The sequence below is a fragment of the Amblyraja radiata genome, chromosome 9 (assembly GCF_010909765.2).
Source record: "Amblyraja radiata isolate CabotCenter1 chromosome 9, sAmbRad1.1.pri, whole genome shotgun sequence".
Taxonomy (NCBI): domain Eukaryota; kingdom Metazoa; phylum Chordata; class Chondrichthyes; order Rajiformes; family Rajidae; genus Amblyraja; species Amblyraja radiata.
The window spans coordinates 4,991,289-5,014,228 of record NC_045964.1 but is presented as its reverse complement, the minus strand read 5'-3'; the positions used below and the strand labels follow the sequence as shown (position 1 = coordinate 5,014,228).

Genomic DNA, 22,940 nt, shown 5'->3' with positions numbered 1-22,940 from the left:
CCTTCTCTGCACTCCCTCTATGGCAAGAATGTCCTTCCTCAGATTAGGAGACCAAAACTGTGCGCAATACTCCAGGTGTGGTCTCACCAAGACCCTGTACAACTGCAGTAGAACCTCCCTGGTCCTATACCCTGGGCTGCGGGTTTGCGGAGCGGAGAGACGGCGTGCGTAGAGGCGGCAAGGCGGCAGTGAGGAGAGCGGGCGCCGACTTTTTCATCTGGAGCCTGGGAGCGCCAAACCGGCGCGGCCTTGTCGGCTTCGGCAGCCGCGGGCTCCAACCAGAAAGCGGCCGTTCCAAGTGGCCCAGCCGCTGATAGGACTCTCCCGACGCCGGGGCAAGACCACCCGGTGAGAACGGCCAGGGACATCGGGCCTCCGTAGAGGCAATTGCGGTGGCCCCAATAGGCCTGACTTTGGGGTGAACATGGGGTGGGGACTGGACATTGTGCCTTCCTCCACAGTGCTATCCACTGTGGGGGGATGATTTTTTCTTGTCTAACTGTAGTCTTGTAGGTCTGTGTCCAAGATGGCTGCCGTGAAGGGAGAGTGGACGCTGGCACGAATTGGTTGCCGCTGCTCTCTCTTCATACTGTGTTTTTGATTTTCTGTTTTTGGATTGAATTCTGTTTTTAATTTGTGTCATTGTGATGTCTTTAATTACTTGTTTTACTCCGATTATATGTTTTTATTCCGATTACTATGTAAGGTGTCCTTGAGATTTTGTATGAAAGGCGCCCATTAAATATAAAATTTATTATTATTATTATTATTATTATACTCAAATCCTTTTGCTATGAATGCTAACATACCATTCGCTTTCTTCACTGCCTGCTGCACCTGCATGCCTACTTTCAATGACTGGTGTACCATGACACCCAGGTCTCGTTGCATCTCCCTTTTTCCTAATCGGCCACCATTCAGGCAATAGTCTACTTCCCTGTTTTTGCCACCAAAGTGGATAACCTCACATTTATCCACATTATACTGCATCTGCCATGCATTTGCCCACTCATCCAGCCTATCCAAGTCATCTTTCAGCCTCCTAGCATCCTCCTCACAGCTAACACTGCCCCCCAGCTTCGTGTCATCCGCAAACTTGGAGATGTTGCATTCAATTCCCTCATCCAAATCATTAATATATATTGTAAATAGCTGGGGTCCCAGCACTGAGCCTTGCGGTACCCCACTAGTCACTGCCTGCCATTCTGAAAATGACCCGTTTACTCCTACTCTTTGCTTCCTGTCTGCCAGCCAGTTCTCTATCCACATCAATACTGAACCCCCAATACCGTGTGCTTTAAGTTTGTATACTAATCTCTTATGTGGGACCTTGTCGAAAGCCTTCTGAAAGTCCAGATACAACACATCCACTGGTTCTCCCTTATCCACTCTGCTAGTTACCTCCTCGAAAAATTCTATAAGATTCGTCAGACATGATTTACCTTTTGTAAATCCATGCTGTAGTTACTGTTTGTCATCTATATCAATGATTTGGATGAGTACATACAGGGTAAGATTAGCAAGTTTGCTGATGATATAAAAGTGAGTGGTTTTACAGATAGTGAAGATGGTTGTGAAAGATTGCAGCAGGATCTGGTATCGATTGGCCAGGTGGGCAGAGGAATGGTTGATGGAATTTAATACAGAAAAATGTGAGGTGTTGCATTTAGGTACGTCGAACAAGGGCAGGACCTACACAGTGAATGGTACGCCTCTGAGTTGTGTTGTAGAGCAGAGGGATCTAGGAGTACAGGTGCATGGTTCCTTGAAGGTCGAGTCACAGGTAGATAAGGTGGCCAAAAATGCTTTTGGTGCATTGGCCTTCATCAGTCAGAGTATTGAGTACTCTGGGTCATGTTGCAGTTGTGTAAGACATTGGTGAGGCCACATTTAGAGTATTGTGTTCAGTTCTGGGCACAATATTATTGGAAAGATGTTGTCAAGCTAGAAAAGGTAGGGATCTACAAGGATGTTGCCAGGACTAGAGGGTCTGAGCTATAGTAGAGGTTGACTAGGGTGGGACTCTACTCCTTGGAGTGCAGGAGGATGAAGGCCGATTTTATAGTGGTGTATAAAATCTTGAGAGGAATAGATCGGGTAGATGCACAGAGTCTCTTGCCCAGAGTAGCGGAATTGAGGATCAGAGGACACAGGTTTAAGGTGAAGGGGGAAAAGATTTAATAGGAATCTAAGGAGTAATGTTTTCACACAAAGGGTGGTGGGTGTATGGAACAAGCTGCCAGAGGAGGTAGTTGAGGCAGGGACTATCCCAATGTTTAAGAAACAGTTAGACAGGTACCTGGATAGGACAGGTTTGGAGGGATATGGACCGAACATGGGCAGGTGGGACGGGTTTAGCTGGGACATTGTTAGCCGGTGTAGGCAAGTTGGGCCGAAGAACCTGTTTCCACACTGTAACACTCTATGACTCTGGCTACAATGCTACAATGCTGTAGCCTCAGGTATGGTGTGAAGATAGACACAAGAAGCTGGAGTAACTCAGCGCCTCTGGAGAAAAAGGGAATAGGTGACTTTTCAGGTCGGGACTCTTCTTCAAATCTTGACGTACTCCAGTTTCTTGTGGTTATCTTCCATTAAAACCAGCATCTGCAGTTCCTTCCTACACATTATGTCTGCCCCACTGCGAAATCTCCTCAGTTATGTCTACTTCGAAGAAGTTCTTCTCCTCTCTCCGACAAGAGATCTACTCCATCCCTCTGTGATTCCTCCTGTTCTATATCTCTCTACATCACCGTCTATAACTCTCGTTTCCCATTCCCCTGGACGCTCAGTTTGAAGAAGGGTCTCGACCCAAGACATCACCCTTTCCTTCTTTACAGAGATGCTGCCCGTCCCGCTGAGTTACTCCAGCATTTTGTGTCTATCTTCGGTTTAAACCAGCATCTGCAGTTGCTTCCTACTCGTGTGCAGTGCGATCTGACTGGGTTACACCAAAGATGTCGAGCGCGTGTGAGAGCGATACTATTCAACGCCAACTCATTGTGGGAATCCCTCCCCCAAGAATGATGCCAGCACAGAGCGCACTCTTACCCGGCCAGAGAGGTCTTCTTGCAGGAGAGTCTGCAGCAGCAGTGGAGCTGCATCTTGCAGCTGTAGCATGTGACAGAGGTCAGTCAGCTCCTCGTGGCCCAGCGACCCGCAGCCGATGGCGTCAAAGCTGTCGAACACTTCCTTCAGGCGCACCTCATACTGATCCTGCTCGTCCTCGTCCATCCCATAGCACGCGGACAGCCGCACCTGCACGAGAAACAAAACAAGACAACACTGTTAGCCAAGCCTGCCTCACTGTCTGCCTGTGCCCTGCTGAAGGAAAGATGTCGTTAAACCACGGAGTGTGAGTGGGCCCATCACACGTTGTAACCTTGTTCTGTGCTTGCATCTGCCGGTCGGAATCAGTGGCTGATTGGCGGAGCAAGAACACCCGGGCCTACCCCGGCAACCAGCCCTTTCCACACTCGTGACTTCCAGACTACACTTGATGTTTTCAGAAGTACACAGACTTTGTTCCAAGCCTTGTGGCTGCGAATAATAATAGAAGATCGGCTCTTAGTTTGCAGCAGGCAGTGAAGAAAGCCAATGGTATGTTAGCATTCATTGCAAAAGGATTTGAGTATAGGAACAGGGAGGTTCTACTGCAGTTGTACAGGGTCTTGGTGAGACCACACCTGGAGTATTGCGTACAGTTTTGGTCTCCTAATCTGAGGAAAGACATTCTTGCCATAGAGGGAGTGCAGAGAAGGTTGACCAGACTGATTCCTGGGATGTCAGGACTTTCTTATGAAGAAAGACTGGATAGACTCGGCTTGTACTCGCTGGAATTTAGAAGATTGAGAGGGGATCTTATAGAAACTTACAAAATTCTTAAGGGGTTGTACAGGCTAGATGCAAGAAGATTGTTCCCGATGTTGGGGAAGTCCAGAACAAGGGGTCACAGTTTAATGATAAGAGGGAAATATTTTAGGGCTGAGATGAGAAAATCATTTTTTACACAGAGAGTGGTGAATCTGTGGAATTCTCTGTCACTGAAGGTAGTTGAGGCCAGTTCATTGGCTATATTTAAGAGGGAGTTAGATGTGGCCCTTGTGGCTAAAGGGATCAGGGGGTATGGAGAGAAGGCAGGGATGGGATACCGAGTTGGATGATCAGCCATGATCATATTGAATGGCGGTGCAGGTTCGAAGGGCCGAATGGCCTACGCCTGCACCTATTTTCTATGCCTTCTATGTTTCTATGTCTTTGGAGTGCGGGAAGAAACCAGAGCATCTGGAGAAAACCCACGCAGGTCACGGAGAAAACGATTAGTAGGGGTGTCAGGGGTTATGGGGAGAAGGCAGGAGAATGTGGTTAGGAGAGAGAGATAGATCAGCCATGATTGAATGGCGAAGTAGACTTGATGGGCCGAATGGCCCAATTCTGCCCATCACATGACCTGTAGAGCCGAGCTAGAGAGTCATACAGCATGGAAACAGGCCCTTCAGCCCACATGTCCAGAGCAATCTTCACCACTAGACGTTACTTTAGAGATACAGCATGGAGCCAGGCCCTTCAGCCCACATGTCCATGCCAACCAAGATCCCACCTACACTTGTAGACTTTACTGTAGACTTTAGAGATAGCACGGCAACAGGCACTTTGACCCACAGAGTCCGCGCCGACCAAGATCCCTTCTACTCTTGAAGATAGACACAAATACGCTGGAGTAACTCAGCGGGTCAGACAGCATCTCTGGAGAGAAGGAATAGATGACGTTTTGGGTCGAGACCCACCTTCAGACTTTTAGACTTTAGAGATACAGTGGAAACAGGCCCTTCGGCCCACTGAGTCCGTACTGACCAGTGATCGCCCCGTACACTCGCACTATCCTACACACAAGTAACAATTTATAATTTTACATGAAGCCAATTCACCTACAACCCTGGAGTGTGGGGGAAATCCAGAGCGCCCAGAGAAAACCCACGCAGGTCACGGGGATGGAACCCGTAGTCAGGATGGAACCTGGGTCTCTGGCGCTGTGAGGCAGCAACTCTACCGCTGCGCCAACGTGCCACCCCAATTGGGATTCTGTCAACCGAATCCCTGACACTGATAGGGAAGTTTACAAATCTGTAATGCATGTTCCCCTGAATGTAGCTAACTAATTTCAATATTCAAGAGAGTTTATTGTCATGTGTCGACAATGAAATTCCTGCTTTACTTCAGCACAACAGAACATAGTAGGCATGAATACAGAACAGATCAGTGTGTCCATATACCATTATATAAATATATACACACATGAATAAATAAACTGATAAAGTGCAAATAACAAGATAATGGGTTATTAATGTTCAGAGTTTTGTCCGAGCCAGGTTTAATAGCCTGATGGCTGTGGGGAAGTAGCTGTTTCTGAACCTGGACAAAGCAGGCTTCAGGCTCCTGTACCTTCCACCTGAAGGTAGCGGGGAGATGAGTGTGTGGCCAGGATGGTGTGGGTCCTTGATGATGCTGCCAGCCTTTTTGAGGCAGCGACTGCGATAGATCCCCTCGATGGAAGGGAGGTCAGAGCCGATGATGGACTGGGCAGTGTTTACTACTTTTTGTAGTCTTTTCCGCTCCTGGGCACTCAAGTTGCCGAACCAAGCCACGATGCAACCGGTCAGCATGCTCTCGACTGTGCACCTGTAGAAGTTCGAGAGAGTCCCGACTCTCCGTGATCATCTCAGGAAGCAGAGGCGCTGATGTGCTTTCTTAATAATAGCATCAGTGTTCTCCTTTTTCTTCCTTTTGTGTAAACTCTCAGTAGCTGCAGCACGTTAAAGCCACACAGAAACATGTCCCTGTTGCATGGAGCACGCCCAGCTGCAGGTAAATATTCCATTCATCGCAATACAAAGAGACGGCGTCAGCTGGAGCTAAGCTCGGTGTAATGATACAAGGGCCGTTCACCGTCCTGACTGCAATTACCAATGCCGTCCAAGTTCAACGAGGTTCCTGATCAAGCACCAGCTGCAACACACTGCAGAGTTAGGGACGACACAACCCAGCATCTTTTTGTGTCTATCTTTGGTTTAAACCAGCATCTGTAGTTTCTTCCTGCACAGGTGGGCCGAAGGGCCTGATTCCGTGCGACACAGCTCTGACGGTAAAAGGTGAAGCGGTTGTTCCCAGGGTGGGAGCTAGCTGTCCCTGGTGGGCAGACTGCCTGCCTGCCTGACGATCAACAGTGGGTCCCCAGCTGTGGAATTCTCTGCCTCAGAGGGCGGTGGAGGCCGGTTCTCTGGATGCTTTCAAGAGAGAGCTAGATAGGGCTCTTAAAAATAGCGGAGTCAGGGGATATGGGGAGAAGGCAGGAACGGGGTACTGATTGGGGATGATCAGCCATGATCACATTGAATGGCGGTGCTGGCTCGAAGGGCCGAATGGCCTACTCCTGCACCAATTTTCTATTGATGCTGGTTTACAAAAAAAGGGAGCCTGTACGAATTTTGTGGGTTTCAATAGGTTTCAACAAATTCAAAGATGACACCGGACTCTGGCAACATTTTGTACGCAGCAGAACAGATCAAGATCAAATATAGTCATATAGCACGCAAGTTAAAACAAACAACTAGGCATCTATTTGCGATCTCCCAAGGGCAGGGAAGAATTTCGGTGTCAGTGCTCAAGACAATGACAAATCCGAGAGTGCAGGCCTGTTCCACTGAGTCTTTCTTCGTGAGATATCTCCAGTATTCAAACTGTGGGATGTTTGCGTGTGCGTCACGGTGGTACAGCGGCAGAGTTGCTGCCTTACAGCGCCGGAGACCCAGGTTCGATCCAGTTTACGAGGAGCTGACGGCCACGGAGGCAAAGTCGATGGATATTTTTTAACGGCAGAGATGAATTGATTCTTGATTAGTACGGGTGTCAGGGGTTACAGGGAGAAGGCAGGGGGATGGGGCTGAGGGGGAGTGTTACATCAGCCATGAATGAATAACTCAGTAGACTAGATGGGCTGAATGGGCTAATTCTACTCCGACCACATTGAAACTTATGAAGATGCAATTTCTTATGGGATAAAAAGTAAATAATTGATGACATGAATCAATCCAGTGAATGTTCTTTGCACTGCAGGCTTTCTTAAGGGGCTGTCCCACTGTACGAGGTAATTCCAGAGTTCTCCCGAGTTTCCCCTGATTCGAACTCGGAGAATTACGGTAATGGCCGCTCGTAGGTACTGGGGGCTCTCGTGGACATTTTTCAACATGTTGAAAAAATTTTCACGAGCTTACCTGCCGTTAGCGTTACGAGCCGCTAAGAGACGTCCCGAGCTCCGATGTACCCGCTACGTACATTCTAGGTACTTACCACGATTTTTTTAACTCAGGAGAGCTCTTGGAGAAACTCTACAATGGGACAGCCCCTTTAGGAAGACAAGGGGTCGTGTAAAGTGTGAACTGCCAGGAGCAGTCTCACTATAACTAATTCCGCAAGATGTCAGATGATGATTCTTCAGCCCAAAATGTTAATTCGGTTTCCCTTTTGAGACGCCTATTGTTCTGGTTAGGGACAGATGACGATAAAACACGCTTGACTCTCCCGTGAGTCTCTTCGCGAACGCACCCTGACCTGATCCCGCTTTCTTTCTTTCGTTCAGATTTCAAGCACCTGCTGTTTCATTTGAAATGTTCAATGTATTTCCAAGTGTATTGTACTTGATGCCGTCATCCACATCATTGACATGGGCGATGAACAGCTGGGGTCCCACTGTTGATCATCAGGCAGGCAGGCAGGCAGGCAGGCAGTCTGCCCACCAGGGACAGCTAGCTCCCGCCCTGGGAACAACCCCTTTCAGCTACGCTTCACCTTTTACCGTCACGGAGCTGTGCCGCACGGAATCAGGCCCTTCGGCCCACTTGTGCAGGAAGAAACTGCAGATGCTGGTTTAAACCGAAGATAGACACAATAAGCTGGAGTAACTCCGCTAGGCGGACAACATCTCTGGAGAAAAGGTCACAGTGTCACAGCGATAGAGTTTCTGCCTAAAAGCCCTGTCCCACGGTGCGAGTTCATTCCAAGAGCTCTCCCGAGTTTGCCCTGATTCGAACTCGGAGATTTACGGTAATGGCCGCTCGTCGGTACTCCGGGCTCTCGTGGACATTTTTCATCATGTTGAAAAATCTTCACGAGTCTTCCCGTGCTTACCTGCCGTTAGCGAGTCTTCCCGAGTACCTGTCGTTAGAGTTATGAGCCGCTAAGAGACGTCCCCGAGCTCCGACGTACCCGCTACGTTCATTCTCCGTGCTAACCACGAGTTTGATTTTTTTTGAAACTCGGGAGAGCTCTCGAATGAACTCGTACCGTGGGACAGGGCTCTTACAGCGAACGCAGCGCCGGAGACCTGGGTTCGATCCCGACTACAGGTGCTGTCTGTACGGAGTTTGTAAGTTCCCCCCGTGACCTGCGTGGGTTTTCTCCGAGATCTTCGGTTTCCTCCCACACTCCAGAGACGTACTGGTTTGTAGGTTAATTGGTTTGGTAAATGTAAAAATTGTCCTTGGTGGCTGTATGATAGTGTTAATGTGTGGGGATCGCTGGTCGGCGCGGTGGGCCGAAGGGCCTGTTTCCGCGCTGTATCTCTGTATCTCTAAACTAAACCAAAAGGAAGAGGTGATGTTTTGGGTCGAGACTCTTCTTCAGTCTCCTTTGCCGTCTGATCTGCTGAGTTACTCCAGCTTTTTGTGTTTACCACCTGTCCATGCCGACCAAATTGACATACTGAGCTAACCTTCATTTAGCTTAGAGATTCAACGTGGAACCAAGCACTTCGACCAGCGATCCCCGCACATTAACACTATCCTACACATCTAAGGAACTTTTTTTAAATTACACCAAGCCAATTGACCTACAAACTTGTATGTCTTTGGAGTGTGGGTGGAAACTGGAGATCCCAGAGAAAACCCACGCTGGTCACGGGGAGAACGTACAAACTAGGTACAGACAGCACCCGTAGTCAGGATTGAATCTGGGTCTCTGGTACTCTAAGGCAGCAACTCTACTGCAGTGCCACCGTGCAACCCTGTGCTTGCATTTGGCCCATATCCCTCGAAACCCTTCCTATCCATACTGTAGGTAGACAAAAATTCTGGAGAAACTCAGGATATAGGCGACGCTTCGGGTCGAGACCCTTCTTCAGCTCACATCAGTCTGAAGAAGGGTCTCGGCCCGAAACGTTGCCCATTTCCTTCGCTCCATAGATGCTGCTGCATTTGTGTCTACCTTCGATTTTCCAGCATCTGCAGGTCCTTCTTAAACTACCCACATAGTCTGTCCGTAATTGCATCCACTTCTATAGCTTCTTCTGGCAGCTTGATCCTGATACAGACTATCTTCTGAGTGAAAAAGTTGCCCCCCCTGGACATCCATTTTAAATCTTTCCCCTCTCACCTAAGCCTGTGCCCTCTAGTTTTAGAACCCTCTACCCTGGGAATAACACTGAGTGTTCACTTTATCCATGCCCCCCTTGATCTTGTGCGCCTCAATAAGGTCACCCCTCAGCCTCCTACGCCCCATGGAATAAAAGGTCAGTGCAGGATATTAATATATAAAGTGATGATGAAACCTCCAGCTTAATACATTAAAAACCTTGGAAATCACCATAGACTTCAGACGCAAACAAAACCCCAAACCCCCGGTCCATGTCAACTCCCATCCCATAACCTCCACGAACTCATTCAAGTTTCTGGGCACCTATATCTGCAATAATCTAAAATGGCACATCAATGGAGACCACATCATTAAGAAAGGACAACAATGCCTATACTTCCTCAGACAGCTCAAAAAGTTCAGAGTCCACAAACACCTTCCTGGTCCGTTTCTATCAATCCATTATCGAAAGCATCATCACCTCCTCAATCACAGTCTGGTACGGAAACATTGACACTCACTACACAGAATACAGCGCATTGTCTCCAAGGCCTCCAGGACCATCAACTCCCCCCTCCCCTCAATCCATTCCATTTACCTCCAACGCACCTCAAAACAGGCAATAAAGATCATCTCGGACCCCTCCCACCCAGCAAACCACCTTTTCCAGTCTCTCCCTTCAGGGAGGCGCCTCAGGTCACTTGCCACAAAATCCACCCGCTTTAAAAACAGCTTCTTCCCCTCAGCAATAAGAACACTCAATTCCCTCCAATAACAGACAACACTAAGGACTCTTGATGTATATAGTGTCTTGTCTATGGTCTTTGTCTGTTCTTTTGCACTATGTTCTGTTGGTGAGATTTGTGATTTGGTATGGATGCACTTTATTACTATGATCTGTGTTGTTATATGTGTTAATGTGACTAAAGCAGTGTACCATCATGTACCGAACCCAAATACCACCAACCCTGGTTGCGTAGCAAATAAAGATTCTATTCTATTCTAAAATATTCAAAATGGTAACCTGATTTTCCAGTCTTAAATCCCTAGGTCTCATAATTACCACACAGACACCCACATATGAAGGTGTCCCTGTGTGGAATGTCAGTTCAATATCAAAGACATGAAATTGAATGTTATGGTTGAATGGGTGAAATGCTAATTTCGAAACATGCCACAAGTTCAGACACATCTGATCTACCTCCTGCTAAGAGTTTGAAAGTCTTCCTTATCATGTACAAGTTATTCAGATTAATATGAAATGGAGCATGTCATCCTTGATTAGACTTTCATGAACATAGAGGGCCGGCAGTGATGAAGTCTGGAGATGGGGATGGGAACAGCACCTCAGACTCCACTTAGGCTGCTTACAACCCAGCGTTATGTCCCCTGACTCTCAGTCTGAAGAAGGGTCTCCACCCAAAACATCACCTATTCCTTTTCTCCAGAGATGCTGCCTGACCCGCTGAGTTCCTCCAGCCTTTTGTGTTTATCTTCGGTAAGAATATTGACTTCACTAACATCAAGTAACCCTTGCTTTCCCTCGATCTCCATCCCTCGCCTATCATAGTTCTCCAATCAGTCTGCATGTCCTCCTGATTACATTTTATGTTTGTATGCCTCATTGTCAACTTCCCCCAGCTGACACGGATTCAGTCTACATTTTCCTTGAACTTCATCTCTTTTGATGTGTCATTTTCACACCTTGCCCTACCATTTCTCTGTCTCCCTCTCCCCTGACTCTCAGTCTGAGGAAGAGTCTCAAACCCAAAACGTCACCCATTCCCTCGCTCCAGAGATGCTGCCTGTCCCGCTGAGTTACTCCAACATTTTGTGCCTGTCTTCGGTGTAAACCAGCATCTGCAGTTCCTTCCTGCACATGCCATCACCCACTGACAGATGACAGAGACCCTGACAGCTGTGCATTGCAGACAGATGTTTTAATTGCCATTTAACAGTTTGAATTGCCTTAAAGTCTTAACTCGCTCAAAATACGCTTGCCAGGAAAGATGATCCGAGGCTCAAAGTATTCGCTGGAAATTTCCTTTTATTAATGCTAATCTTTGTCACACAATATCCATTTGATTAAAAAAAAGCCTCTCCCTAAGCCTATTCAGTAATAAAGGCTTCTAAGAATCGGTAAGCTATCAAAAACGATGCACTCTGGGTTCATAATTCATTGTAATATTGATGAAATAGTTATCTGTGTTATTTTGCATTTATGGGCCTGTTAAGCAGGAATTTCATGGTTTAATTGTTGACACAAGACAATTAAACACTGGAATAATAAATACGTTGAATTATGCACATTGAACTTGGCTACAAAACTTTTTTAATTGAACCTTTACCAAAGTACTGCATTTTAAAACATACAACAGTGCAGTGCAGAAATAGGCCGTTCGGCCTAGTGTCTGCACAGATAATAATATCAAGTAAAGGGCCTGTCCCACTTTCACGACCTAATTCACGGCCTCTGCCGAGTTTGCCCTTGACTCATACTCGCAGCATGGTCGTCACATAGAAACATAGAAAATAGGTGTAGGAGTAGGCCATTCGGCCCTTCGAGCCTGCACCGCCATTCAATATGATCATGGCTGATCATCCAACTCAGTATCCTGTACCTGCCTTCTCTCCATACCCCCTGATCCCTTTAGCCACAAGGGCCACATCTAACTCCCTCTTAAATATAGCCAATGAACTGGCCTCAACTACCTTCTGTGGCAGAGAATTCCAGAGATTCACCACTCTCTGTGTAAAAAAATGTTTTTCTGATCTCAGTCCTAAAAGACTTCCCTCTTATCCTTAAACTGTGACCCCTTGTTCTGGACTTCCCCAACATCGGGAACAATCTTCCTGCATCTGGCCTGTCCAACCCCTTAAGAATTTTGTAAGTTTCTATAAGATCCCCCCTCAATCTTCTAAATTCTAGCGAGTGCAAGCCGAGTCTATCCAGTCTTTCTTCATATGAAAGTCCTGACATCCCAGGAATCAGTCTGGTGAACCTTCTCTGTACTCCCTCTATGGAAAGAATGTCTTTCCTCAGATTAGGAGACCAAAACTGTACGCAATCACGAGGTGGTAGGTAGGCCGTAGCAGGCCGTGATGCTAGTCGTAGGTACTCGTGGCATCAAGTAGGTCGGGGCGTTGTTTCTAGCCTGATGAAAAATGTCCACGAGTAAAAAAGGTCGTGAGTTAGGTCATGAAAGTGGGACAGGCCCTTTAAACGAAACTCCTCTGCCTGCATGCGATCCAGATCACTCCCTACATATCCATGTGCTTGTCCAAAGGCCTCATAAACGCCACTATCGTATCTGCCTCCACCACCACCCCTGGCAGCGCGTTCCAGGCACTCGCCACTCTCTGTGCAAACAAGAAACGTACGCCCAGCAAATCTCCTTTCATCTTTGACCCTTTCCGAATGGCCTACTCCTGCACCTAATTTCTATGTTTCTATGTTTCTATGCCCTCTAACCTTTGACGTTTATAGCCTGGGGAAAAGGTTCAGACTGCCTGTCCCATCTATTGTCTGTAATACAATTGTTTTTTAACTTTTAATTGATGCTTCAATGTATAATCGTTTGCACACCAATGTTTTAAATAAAACAGCAACACCACATAGATGCACCGAACACCATTCAGAACAAGGCCAGGATGTGGAGTTAAAAATAGCTTTAACACTCCTCGGTCAACGTGCATAATTCAATCCAAACTCCATATTTACAACCCGCCAATAAACAGGTTTTATTGGCAAGGATAATGTGAAACTTGCATGTAAGTCGCTCAATCAGAGCAAGCCACATTTTTGACGGCGTCACTATTATATCATAAGCAACGGCCATAGAGTTGTTTTGAAGCTATTTTATCCTTGGGAAGTCACAGCTTTCAAAAACCATAATTATCCTGACGCGCATTACAATGAAGCTTTAATCTATTAGAGTGGTTTGTTCACCTGCAGCTCAACCAGTAAATTAAATTCCCCTCTAACCAGTTCAGTTTATTGCCACGTGTACCGAGGTACAGCTTTTGTTGCGTGCTAACCAGTCAGCGGACAATCGAGCTATTTACAGTGTATCGACCCATGACAAGGGAATAACGTTTAGTGCAAGGTAAAGCCAGTAAAGTCCGATCAAGAATAGTCCGAGGGTCACTAATTAGGTAGATAGTAGTTTAGTTTGGAGATACAGCGCGGAAACATGCGCTTTGGCCCACCGAGTCCGCACCGACCAGCGATCCCCGCACATTAACGCTATCCCACACACACTAGGGACAGTTTACACAGCCGCATGGGCCAGAGCCTCGCGGGTTGACAAAACCCGTGGCCAACGGCCCCAGGGTCTGCGGAGCCCGTGGCTGGGGCCTGGGACGGTGACATGGAGGCATCCGGAGAGGACCCGGCAGCGTTAATGGAGAGGTCGGTGCGGCGGTCGATGATGGCGCCGACCGATGGACGAGAACGGACACGTGGAAGTGAGGACGCCGCTGCTGGGGGCAGGAACAAAGGAGGACCCGGCGCGGGGGGGGAGGAATATGTAACTTTGTCAGTGCCCTTTATGTGGCGACTATTTGCATACCTAGGGTACGCCAGTAAAGAATTTCACCGTGACTTGTCACATGTGACAATAACGTTTTCATTCATTCATTTACATTTACACCAAGCCAATTAACCCACAAACCTGTACGTCTTTGTAGTGTGGGAGGAAACCGAAGATCTCGGGGAAAACCCACGCAGGTCACGGGGAGAACGTACAAACTCCGTACAGACAGCACCAGTAGTCGGGATCGAACCCGGGTCTCCGGCGCTGCAAGCGCTGTAAGGCAGCAACTCTACCGCTGCGCCACCGTGCAGCCGTTCAGGACTGCTCTCTGGTTGCGGTGGGATGATTCAGTTAACCGATAACAGGCGGGAAGAAACTGCCCCTGGATATGGAGGTGTTCGTTTTCGCACTTCTATACCATTTACACCACGGGAGAGGGGAGAAGAGGGAGTGGCCAGGGTGCGACTCGTCCTTGATTATGCTGCTGGCCTTGCCGAGGCAACGCGAGGTATAAATGGAGGTTTACTGTCGGGCAGGTTAAACATGGGGCCGTGGCCAAGTTAGTTAAACGGGTCACGAACAATCTCAAGCTTCACACACTTTGTATTTAACAAATGATCTACATCTCCCGCTGGCTTCCAACTTCCAATGACCGTTATTGTTTTGACTTCAGAGGGAGAATGGGCATCACTATTGTTGTCCACAGCCAGCCAGCAGGCAGCAGCGACACAAAGGTGACCATTAATTAGCGGCCATTTGTTACCCTGTCCTCAACAAGCTTCCCTGCAACATCAGAACCACTCCGTCGCCTTTGTCCAAAACATAAAGGAGGATCACTTTTATCTTGATTCAGTGGAAGGGACAATTTCCAAGCTGCTTGTCACTGGCATTATTGAAGTGTGGGGGTGGGAAGATTGCAACCTTCACGTGGCCCGCCCTGTTTCCACGAATGCAATCAACCTGGCGTGCACAATCAAATAGAACAAGTTGTCCCGCAACGTTAGGCTGTGCACGCCATACGCAAGAAGAAGAAGCAGACTGAAATGTGCCAGTGTAGAATCTCTCCCCATTACACTGTGCTGGGAATAACTCCCATAAGTGAGTTCAGTTTCATCTTCAAGATGTTTAAGAGGCTTTTGGATGCAGGCAGATGGATATGCAGGCATGATGGCGTAACAGTAGGAGCTACTGCCTTACAGCGCCAGAGACCCGGGTTCGATCCTGACTACAGGTGCTGCCTGTATGGAGTTTGTGCGTTCTCCCCATGACCAACATGCGTTTCCTCCCACACTCCAAAGACGTACAGGTGTATAGGCTGATTAGCTTGGTATCAATGTAAAATTGTCCCTAGTGTGTATAGGGCCTGTCCCAGTTTCATGACCTAACTCATGACCTTTTTTACTCGTGGACATTTATCATCAGGCTAGAAAAACTGCCCGACCTACTTGATGCCACGAGTACCTACGACTAGCATCAAGGCCTGCTACGACCTCCTACCACCTCCTACGACCTCGTGACGACCATGCTGCGAGTACGAGTCAAGGGCAAACTCGGCAGAGGTGGTGAAAGTGCGACAGGCCCTTTAGTGTGCGGGGATCGCTGGTCTGTGTGGACTCGGTGGGCCAAAGGGCCTGTTTCTGCACTGCATCTCGAAACTATTAAAAAAAGTCTAAACTAAAAAGTCAAAAATAAACTAAACAAAAAAACTAAACTCATTTTGCCAGACAAACTGCTAACTGCTCCCATGCAGAATTGATCCTAAAATTAATCCAAGCTTAGAGCTATCTGCCCACAAACTGGAAATCGCCACAATCAACTGTACACAAGGGAAACAGGCCCTTCAGCTAACAAGGCCCGTGCCAAACATAAGGTACAAAATTGCTGGAGAAACTCAGCGGTTCCAGCAGCATCTATGGAACGAAGGAAATAGGCAACGTTTCGGGCCGAAACCCTTCTTCAGCTTCGGAGGGAGGAAAATTTTGTGCCTTCGATTTTCCAGTATCTGCAGTTCCTTCTTGAACATTTTATCTACTCTACTGCGATATCTCCTCAAGGTATGCCTACTTTGAAGAAGTTCTCCTCCTCCCTCCGAAGCTGAAGAAGGGTTTCGGCCCGAAACGTTGCCTATTTCCTTCGCTCCATAGATGCTGCTGCACCCGCTGAGTTTCTCCAGCACTTTTGTACCTTTGATTTTCCAGCATCTGCAGTTCCTTCTTGAACACCATGCCAAACATAAGCAGGTCGGACCTCCCATCTACCTCACTGGAGACCCTCGGACTATCTTTAATCGGACTTTGCCTTGAATGAATGAATGCTTCATTGGCACATGTGGTTGAGTGATACATGTGGGCGACTTGATTAATAATAATAATAATAATAATAATAATAATAATATATTTTATTGTCATTGCACATAAGTGCAACGAGATTTGGTTTGCAGCTTCCATCATAACTTAAATAACTAATAACATTTAGATTTAGATACCCCGAGAACATGGTTTGTAAAAAGAACATTACAACAATAAAACAGCTCAAACAGACTAAAGTGCAGATGTGTTTAAGAAGGAACTGCAGATGCTGGAAAATCGAAGGTACACAAAAATGCTGGAGAAACTCATCGGGTGCAACAGCAGCATCTATGGAGCGATGGAAATAGGCAACATTTTGGGCCGAAAGTGCAGATATGTCTGTGCGACGTGACCATCTGAGGGAGACAGTCCAAGGGGGGATGGGAGGCACTCAACAGGGCCGGTTCAGAGCCGCTATAGCTCTGGGAAAGAAGCTGTTCCTGAGTCTGGAGGTTCGGGCGTAGAAGGCCCTGTAACGTCTGCCGGAGGGAAGTAGTTCAAACAGTTCATTACAAGGGTGTGAGGAGTCTTTATGGATGCTGGCGGCCTTCCTGAGGCACCGTGTGTGCAATCAATGTCTAGTCTTTCCACTGACTGGATGGCACGCAACAAACAAAAACTCTCCACTGTATCCCTATACACGCGACAATAAACCAAACACACCAAGATAAGCCGATCTCCTCTGCCCGCATGTGATCCAGATGCCTCCACTTCCTGCATATCCATCTGCCGATCCAAAAGCCTCTTAAACATCTCGAAGATGTGATGGAACTCGCTCATGGAACCTTGGGTTGTAACCATTTGTGGGGCTGTAAAAAATGCATAGGTTTTCTGTGCCTCCTTTATTTATAGTCTCGGCCTCTTTGATTTCTCTCATCATTAACTCCTGCCATCCAACACCTCCTCGGTTCTTTGTCAATGACCTTGCTCCTCTGTGAGTGTGGCCCCTTTCCCCTTTCACTTCCAACGCTCCATTTATTTTGTCTCATCTTTCACCTCAGCAGAGGACCAGTGCTCAGAAGGCCAGTGCTCTCCTCCCTTTTGTAGAACCAACATTATTTCATTCATTGTCCATTGGGTGTTTTTAAAGCAGAGATTGATACATTAGAAACATAGAAAATAGGTGCAGGAGGAGGTCATTCGGCCCTTCGAGCCAGCACTGCCATTCATTGTGATCATGGCTGATCATCCCCAATCAATAACCCGTGCCTGCCTTCTCCCCATATCCCTTGATTCCACTAGCCCCTAGAGCTCTAGCTAACTCTCTCTTAAATCCATCCATTGACTTGGCCTCCACTGCCCTCTGTGGCAGGGAATTCCACAAATTCACAACTCTCTGGGTGAAAAGTTTTTTCTCACCTCAGTCTTAAATGGCCTCCCCTTTATTCTAATACTGTGGCCCCTGGTTCTGGACTCGCCCAACATTGGGAACATTTTCCCTGCATCTAGCTTGTCCAGTCCTTTTATAATTTTATATGTTTCTATAAGATGCCCCCTCATCCTTCAAAACTCCAGTGAATACAAGCCTAATCTTTTCAATCTTTCCTCATATGACAGTCCTGCCATCCCAGGGATCAATCTCGTGAACCAACGCTGCACTGCCTCAATCACAAGGATGTCCTTCCTCAGATTAGGAGACCAAAACTGTACACAGTGGCCTTGATGGCCTGTTTCCTTTATCATCGATACTTTTTTGCATATCTTTCATTCATTTGTTCTATATCTCTCTACATCACCATCTATATCTCTCGTTTCCCTCTCCCCCGACTCTCATTCTGAAGAAGGGTCTCGACCCGAAACGGCATCCATTACTTCTCCAGAGATGGAAGGAATGGGTGACGTTTGGGGTCGAGACCCTTCTTCAGTCTTTTTGGGTTGAGACCCTTCTCTTGACAGAAGGTAGGATCTCGTCTTGACCCGAAACGTCACCCATTCCTTCTCTCCAGAGATGCTGCCTGACCCGCTGAGTTACTCCAGCTTTTTGTGTCTATCTTCGGTTTAAACCAGCATCTGCAGTTCCTTCCTACACTTGATTCTTGATTGGTGAGGGCGCTAAATGTTGTGGGGAGAAGGCAAAATAGATCAGCCACGAAGGGCGGAGCAGATTCATAACGTCATAAGTGATAGGAGTAGAATTACATCATTCGGCCCATCACGTCTACTCCGCCATTCAATCATGGCCGATCTATCTCTCCCTCCTAACCCCATTCTCCTGCCTTCTCCCCATAACCTTTGACACCTGTACTAATCAAGAATCTATCTATCTCTACCTTTAAAATATCCATCAACGGCCTCCACAGCCTTCTGTGGCAATGAATTCCACAGATTCACCACCCTCTGACCAAAGAAATTCCTCCTCATCTCCTTCTTAAAGGAACGTCCTTTAATTCTAAGGCTATGACCTATAGTCCTAGACTCTCCCACTAGTGGAAACATCCTCGCCACATCCACTCTATCCAGACCTTTCACTTTTCAGTAGGTAATTTGGTGAGATTCGATGGGCCGAATGGCCTAACTCTGCTCCTATATCTTCTGATCACATGATCTATGTTTATCAGAAGAACAGTATTAAAAATAAATATAAGAATCTCTCTCTCTCTCTCTCTCTCTGGAAGAGGAAGAAGTGGAGAAGGAAGGAAGAGGTGGTTTTAGTAATTTAGTGGTGTTGCCTCACAGTGGTCGGACGTGGAGGTGGTGGTGAAGGAGGCGGCCATTGTCTGTCACAGATATTTGACGTATTTGACGGACTGTGGGACGAGAGACGGCGTTAGTGACACGCACACACACACACGGTGATACCAAGACAAGAAACACTGCGAGGCGACTGTAGATGCATGTTACTCGACTCTCACCCAAATCCGCACCAGTGGCTGAGGGGAACGTACAGACACACCAGCCGCAGCTCAAGTGTATTATTGAGAAATGCACTAGATGACGGAAGTCCTCAGAACAAAAAAAACAATTACGTCTACGGGCCGGATGATTTCGGGTTACGGGCCGGATCTGGCCCGTGGGCCATAGGTTGCCGACCCCTGGTCTAGGACTAGAAGTCACAGCCTCAGAAATACAGACATTCTTTAAGGAAGGAGATGAGGAGTAATATCTTTAGTCAGAGGGAGGTGAATCTGTGGAATTCTTTGCCAGAGTAAGCTGTGGAGCCCATGTCAGTGGATATATTTAAGGCAGCGATAGATAGATTCTTGGTTAGTACAGGTGTCAGGGGTTATGGGGAGAAGGCAGGAGAATGGCATTAGGAGGGAGAGATAGATCAGCCATGATTGAATGGCGGCGTAGACTTGATGGGCCGAATGACCTAATTCTGCTCCTATCAATAGGCAATAGGTGCAGGAGTAGGCCATTCGGCCCTTCAAGCCAGCACCGCCATTCAATGTGATCATGGCTGATCATCCCCAATCAGTACCCCGCTCCTGCCTTCTCCCCATATCCCCTGACTCCGCTATATTTAAGAGCCCTATCTAGCTCTCTCTTGGAAGTATCCAGAGAACCCGCCTCCACCGCCCTCTGAGGCAGAGAATTCCACAGACTCACAACTCTCTGTGAGAAAAAGTGTTTCCTCGCCTCCGTTCTAAATGGCTTACCCCTTATTCTTAAACTGTGGCCCCTGGTTCTGGACTCCCCCAACATCGGGAACATGTTTCCTGCCTCTAGCGTGTCCAAGCCCTTAACAATCTTATATGTTTCAATAAGAATCCCTCTCATCCTTCTAAACTCCTGAGTGTACAAGCCCAGCCAGTTCATTCTCTCAGCATATGACAGTCCCGGGAATTAACCTTGTAAACCTACGCTGCACTACCTTATCACTTATGAACTTAAGGGTTTTAGGAGATATGCAAAGGTTTGTTTATAGCAGATGGAATCAGGTTGAATGGGATTTTATTTCCTGTTGTTCTGCCAATTAGTGTACCATGGATGACTAGAAACACAGAACCTCCATCCACTGGAACTGTGGACCCACCCCTCAAGACATCGAGAAACAAGTGCTGTCAGGCTTTAACCATTTTAACACCAAGTAAATGAATTAAAAACTCTGGAGTCTCAATGCTGAAGTTCCAGTCTGAAGAAGGGTCTCGACCCAAAACGTCACCCGCTCCTTCTCTCCAGAGATGCTGCCTGTCCTGCTGAGTTACTCCAGCATTTTGCATCTATCTTCGGTGTAAACCAGCATCTGCAGTTCCTTCCCACACTGCAGTCTAGAATTTGCATTGAAACTATGAACCGTTGACTTGAGTATAATTACGTATGCGGCTGATGGGATTTGCCAAGCCGTCAGTAACTGCATCGACCGGTGACCTCGTGGTGAACTCTCGCAGGTAACTGCATGACATTTGTTCCAGTGCCAGAGCTACACTTGATCACAGCAGACAAACAGGCCCTTCGGCCCAACTCACCCATGCCGACCAAGATGCCCCATCTACACTAGTCCCTTCCTGCTCACTTTGGCCCACAACCCTCTAAACCTTGTCCAAGTGTATTTTTAAATGTGATAGTCCCTGCCTCAACTGCCTCCTCTGGCAGCTCATTCCATAGGCCCACACCAACCTATGTGCGAAAATGTTGCCCCTCAGGTTCCTATTAAATCTTTTGCCTCTCACCTTAAACCCATGTCCTCTGGTTCTAGATTCCCCCACACAGGGCAAAGGGCTCAGTGCGTGCCTTCACCCGGTAATATTCTATTATTGATATAAAAGGGCAGAGATGGCACTACAAGGGAAGTAGTTAGTCTTTGTCATCTCCACGCCCTTCACTGGACCAGGAAGTGGCACAGGGAGGTTTGTGGCAGGCAGGAGCACAAGCCCATCAAATATACACCCCAAAAATGTTAAACCTGGGGTCGTCATGGAAACGCCGCCTGTCCATTCCCTCCCCAGATGCTGCCTGAAGGGATCGACAGGAGTCGCTGCCCCAAAACGGCAGCCAGCATCATCAGAGACCCACACACTCATTTCACCCCTGCCTTCTGGAAGAAGGTGCAGGAGCCTGAAAACTAACATCCAGGTTCAGGAACAGCTTCTTCCCTACAGCCATCAGGCTATTAAACACCACAACCTCCAATAAGCTCTGAACTACATCGATTATTATTGCGTAGGGAAGAACTGCAGACAGACACAAGATGCTGGAGTAACTCAGTGGGTCAAACAGCATCTCTGGAAAGAATGAATGGGTGACGTTTCTGTCGAGACCCTTTTCAGACTGAGAGTCAGGGGAGAGGGAGACACAGAAATAAGGAAGGGTAAGGTGTGAAAATGAGAGATCAGCCTATTATTGCACTATTAATGTTTGTTCTTTATATGTATGTATATATATACACACACATATGTGCATATATATATATACACACACATATGTGCATATATATATATATATATATATATATATATATATATATATATATATATATATATACACACATATATACATACATATATACACACACACACATATATATACACATACACATATATATACACATATATATACACACACACATATGTGCATATATATATATATATATATATATATATATATACACACACACATATATACATACATATATACACACACACACACACACATATATATACACATACACATATATATACACATACACATATATATACACACATATATATATGTATATATACATATATAAACACACACACATATATACATACATATATATATATACAGCACCCGGCCAGAACGGCCAGGAACATCGGGCCTCCGTAGAGGCAATAGCGGAGGCCTCAATAGGCCAGACTTTGGGAGAACTGGGGATGGGGACTGGACATTGTGCCTTCCCCCACAGTGGTAACCATTGTGGGGGGCTGATTTTTTGTGTGTAAGTGAATATTTTAGTTTGTGTCGAAGATGGCTGTCGGAAGGGAGAGTGGACGCTGGCGCGCTTTAGCTGCCGCTGCTCTCTCTTCACATTGTGTTTTTGATTTTTTTGTCTTTGGAGCGAATTCTGTCTTTAATTTGTGTTTTGGTGATGTCTTTATTATTTATTTTACTCCGACTATGTTTTTTTTACTCTTGTTAATTTCTGTAAGGTGTCCTTGAGACTTTGAAAGGCGCCCGCAAATAAAATGTATTATTATTATTATTATACACACACACACATATATATATACATATATATAGTGTGTAAGTATGGGTATACATACAACTTTGTTTTCTCGTTTATTTCATTGTTTACAATGTACTGTGTTTACATATTCTGTTGTGCTGCTGCAAGTAAGATTTTCATTGGTCTATCTGGGACATATGACAATAAAACACTCAGTTCCTCCAGCACTCTGTGTTTTGCTCAGAAACATGCTGGCATGAACTCATCCCACAGCATTGATGGCTCACGCATGCCCCATTCAGATGTAAATTTGTCCACAAGCCAGCAGCCTGGCTCAGGGAAGCAGTCTTGCCAGAGTGGTGGAGTCATCCTCGGGTCAGGACCCCGGGGACTGGGGACAATCGACAGGCAGCTGAGCAGGGGGGGGGCGGCTGCTCACCAGCCTCAGCTGTCCCATGCATTGTTCCTGGTGTAAGTAAGCTCTGCGACACAATGCGCTGGCACCACCGCTCGTGCATCCTATCAGCCGCCGCAACCAGGCCCGTCAACGCAGGAATACACACG

The 22,940-nt window shown here is 46.9% G+C and overlaps 1 protein-coding gene across 1 annotated transcript in view; it reads right to left on the bottom strand.

The window, feature by feature from the left end:
* The window catches only part of nin (ninein), a 136,528-nt gene that overhangs the window by 110,199 nt on the left and 3,389 nt on the right, over positions 1–22,940 (bottom strand). Inside the window, exon 2 of the mRNA XM_033026554.1 lies at positions 3,052–3,258. Coding sequence (XP_032882445.1) covers positions 3,052–3,234 — 183 coding nt within the window. The 5' untranslated portion in view covers positions 3,235–3,258. The remainder of the gene's footprint in view (positions 1–3,051; positions 3,259–22,940) is intronic.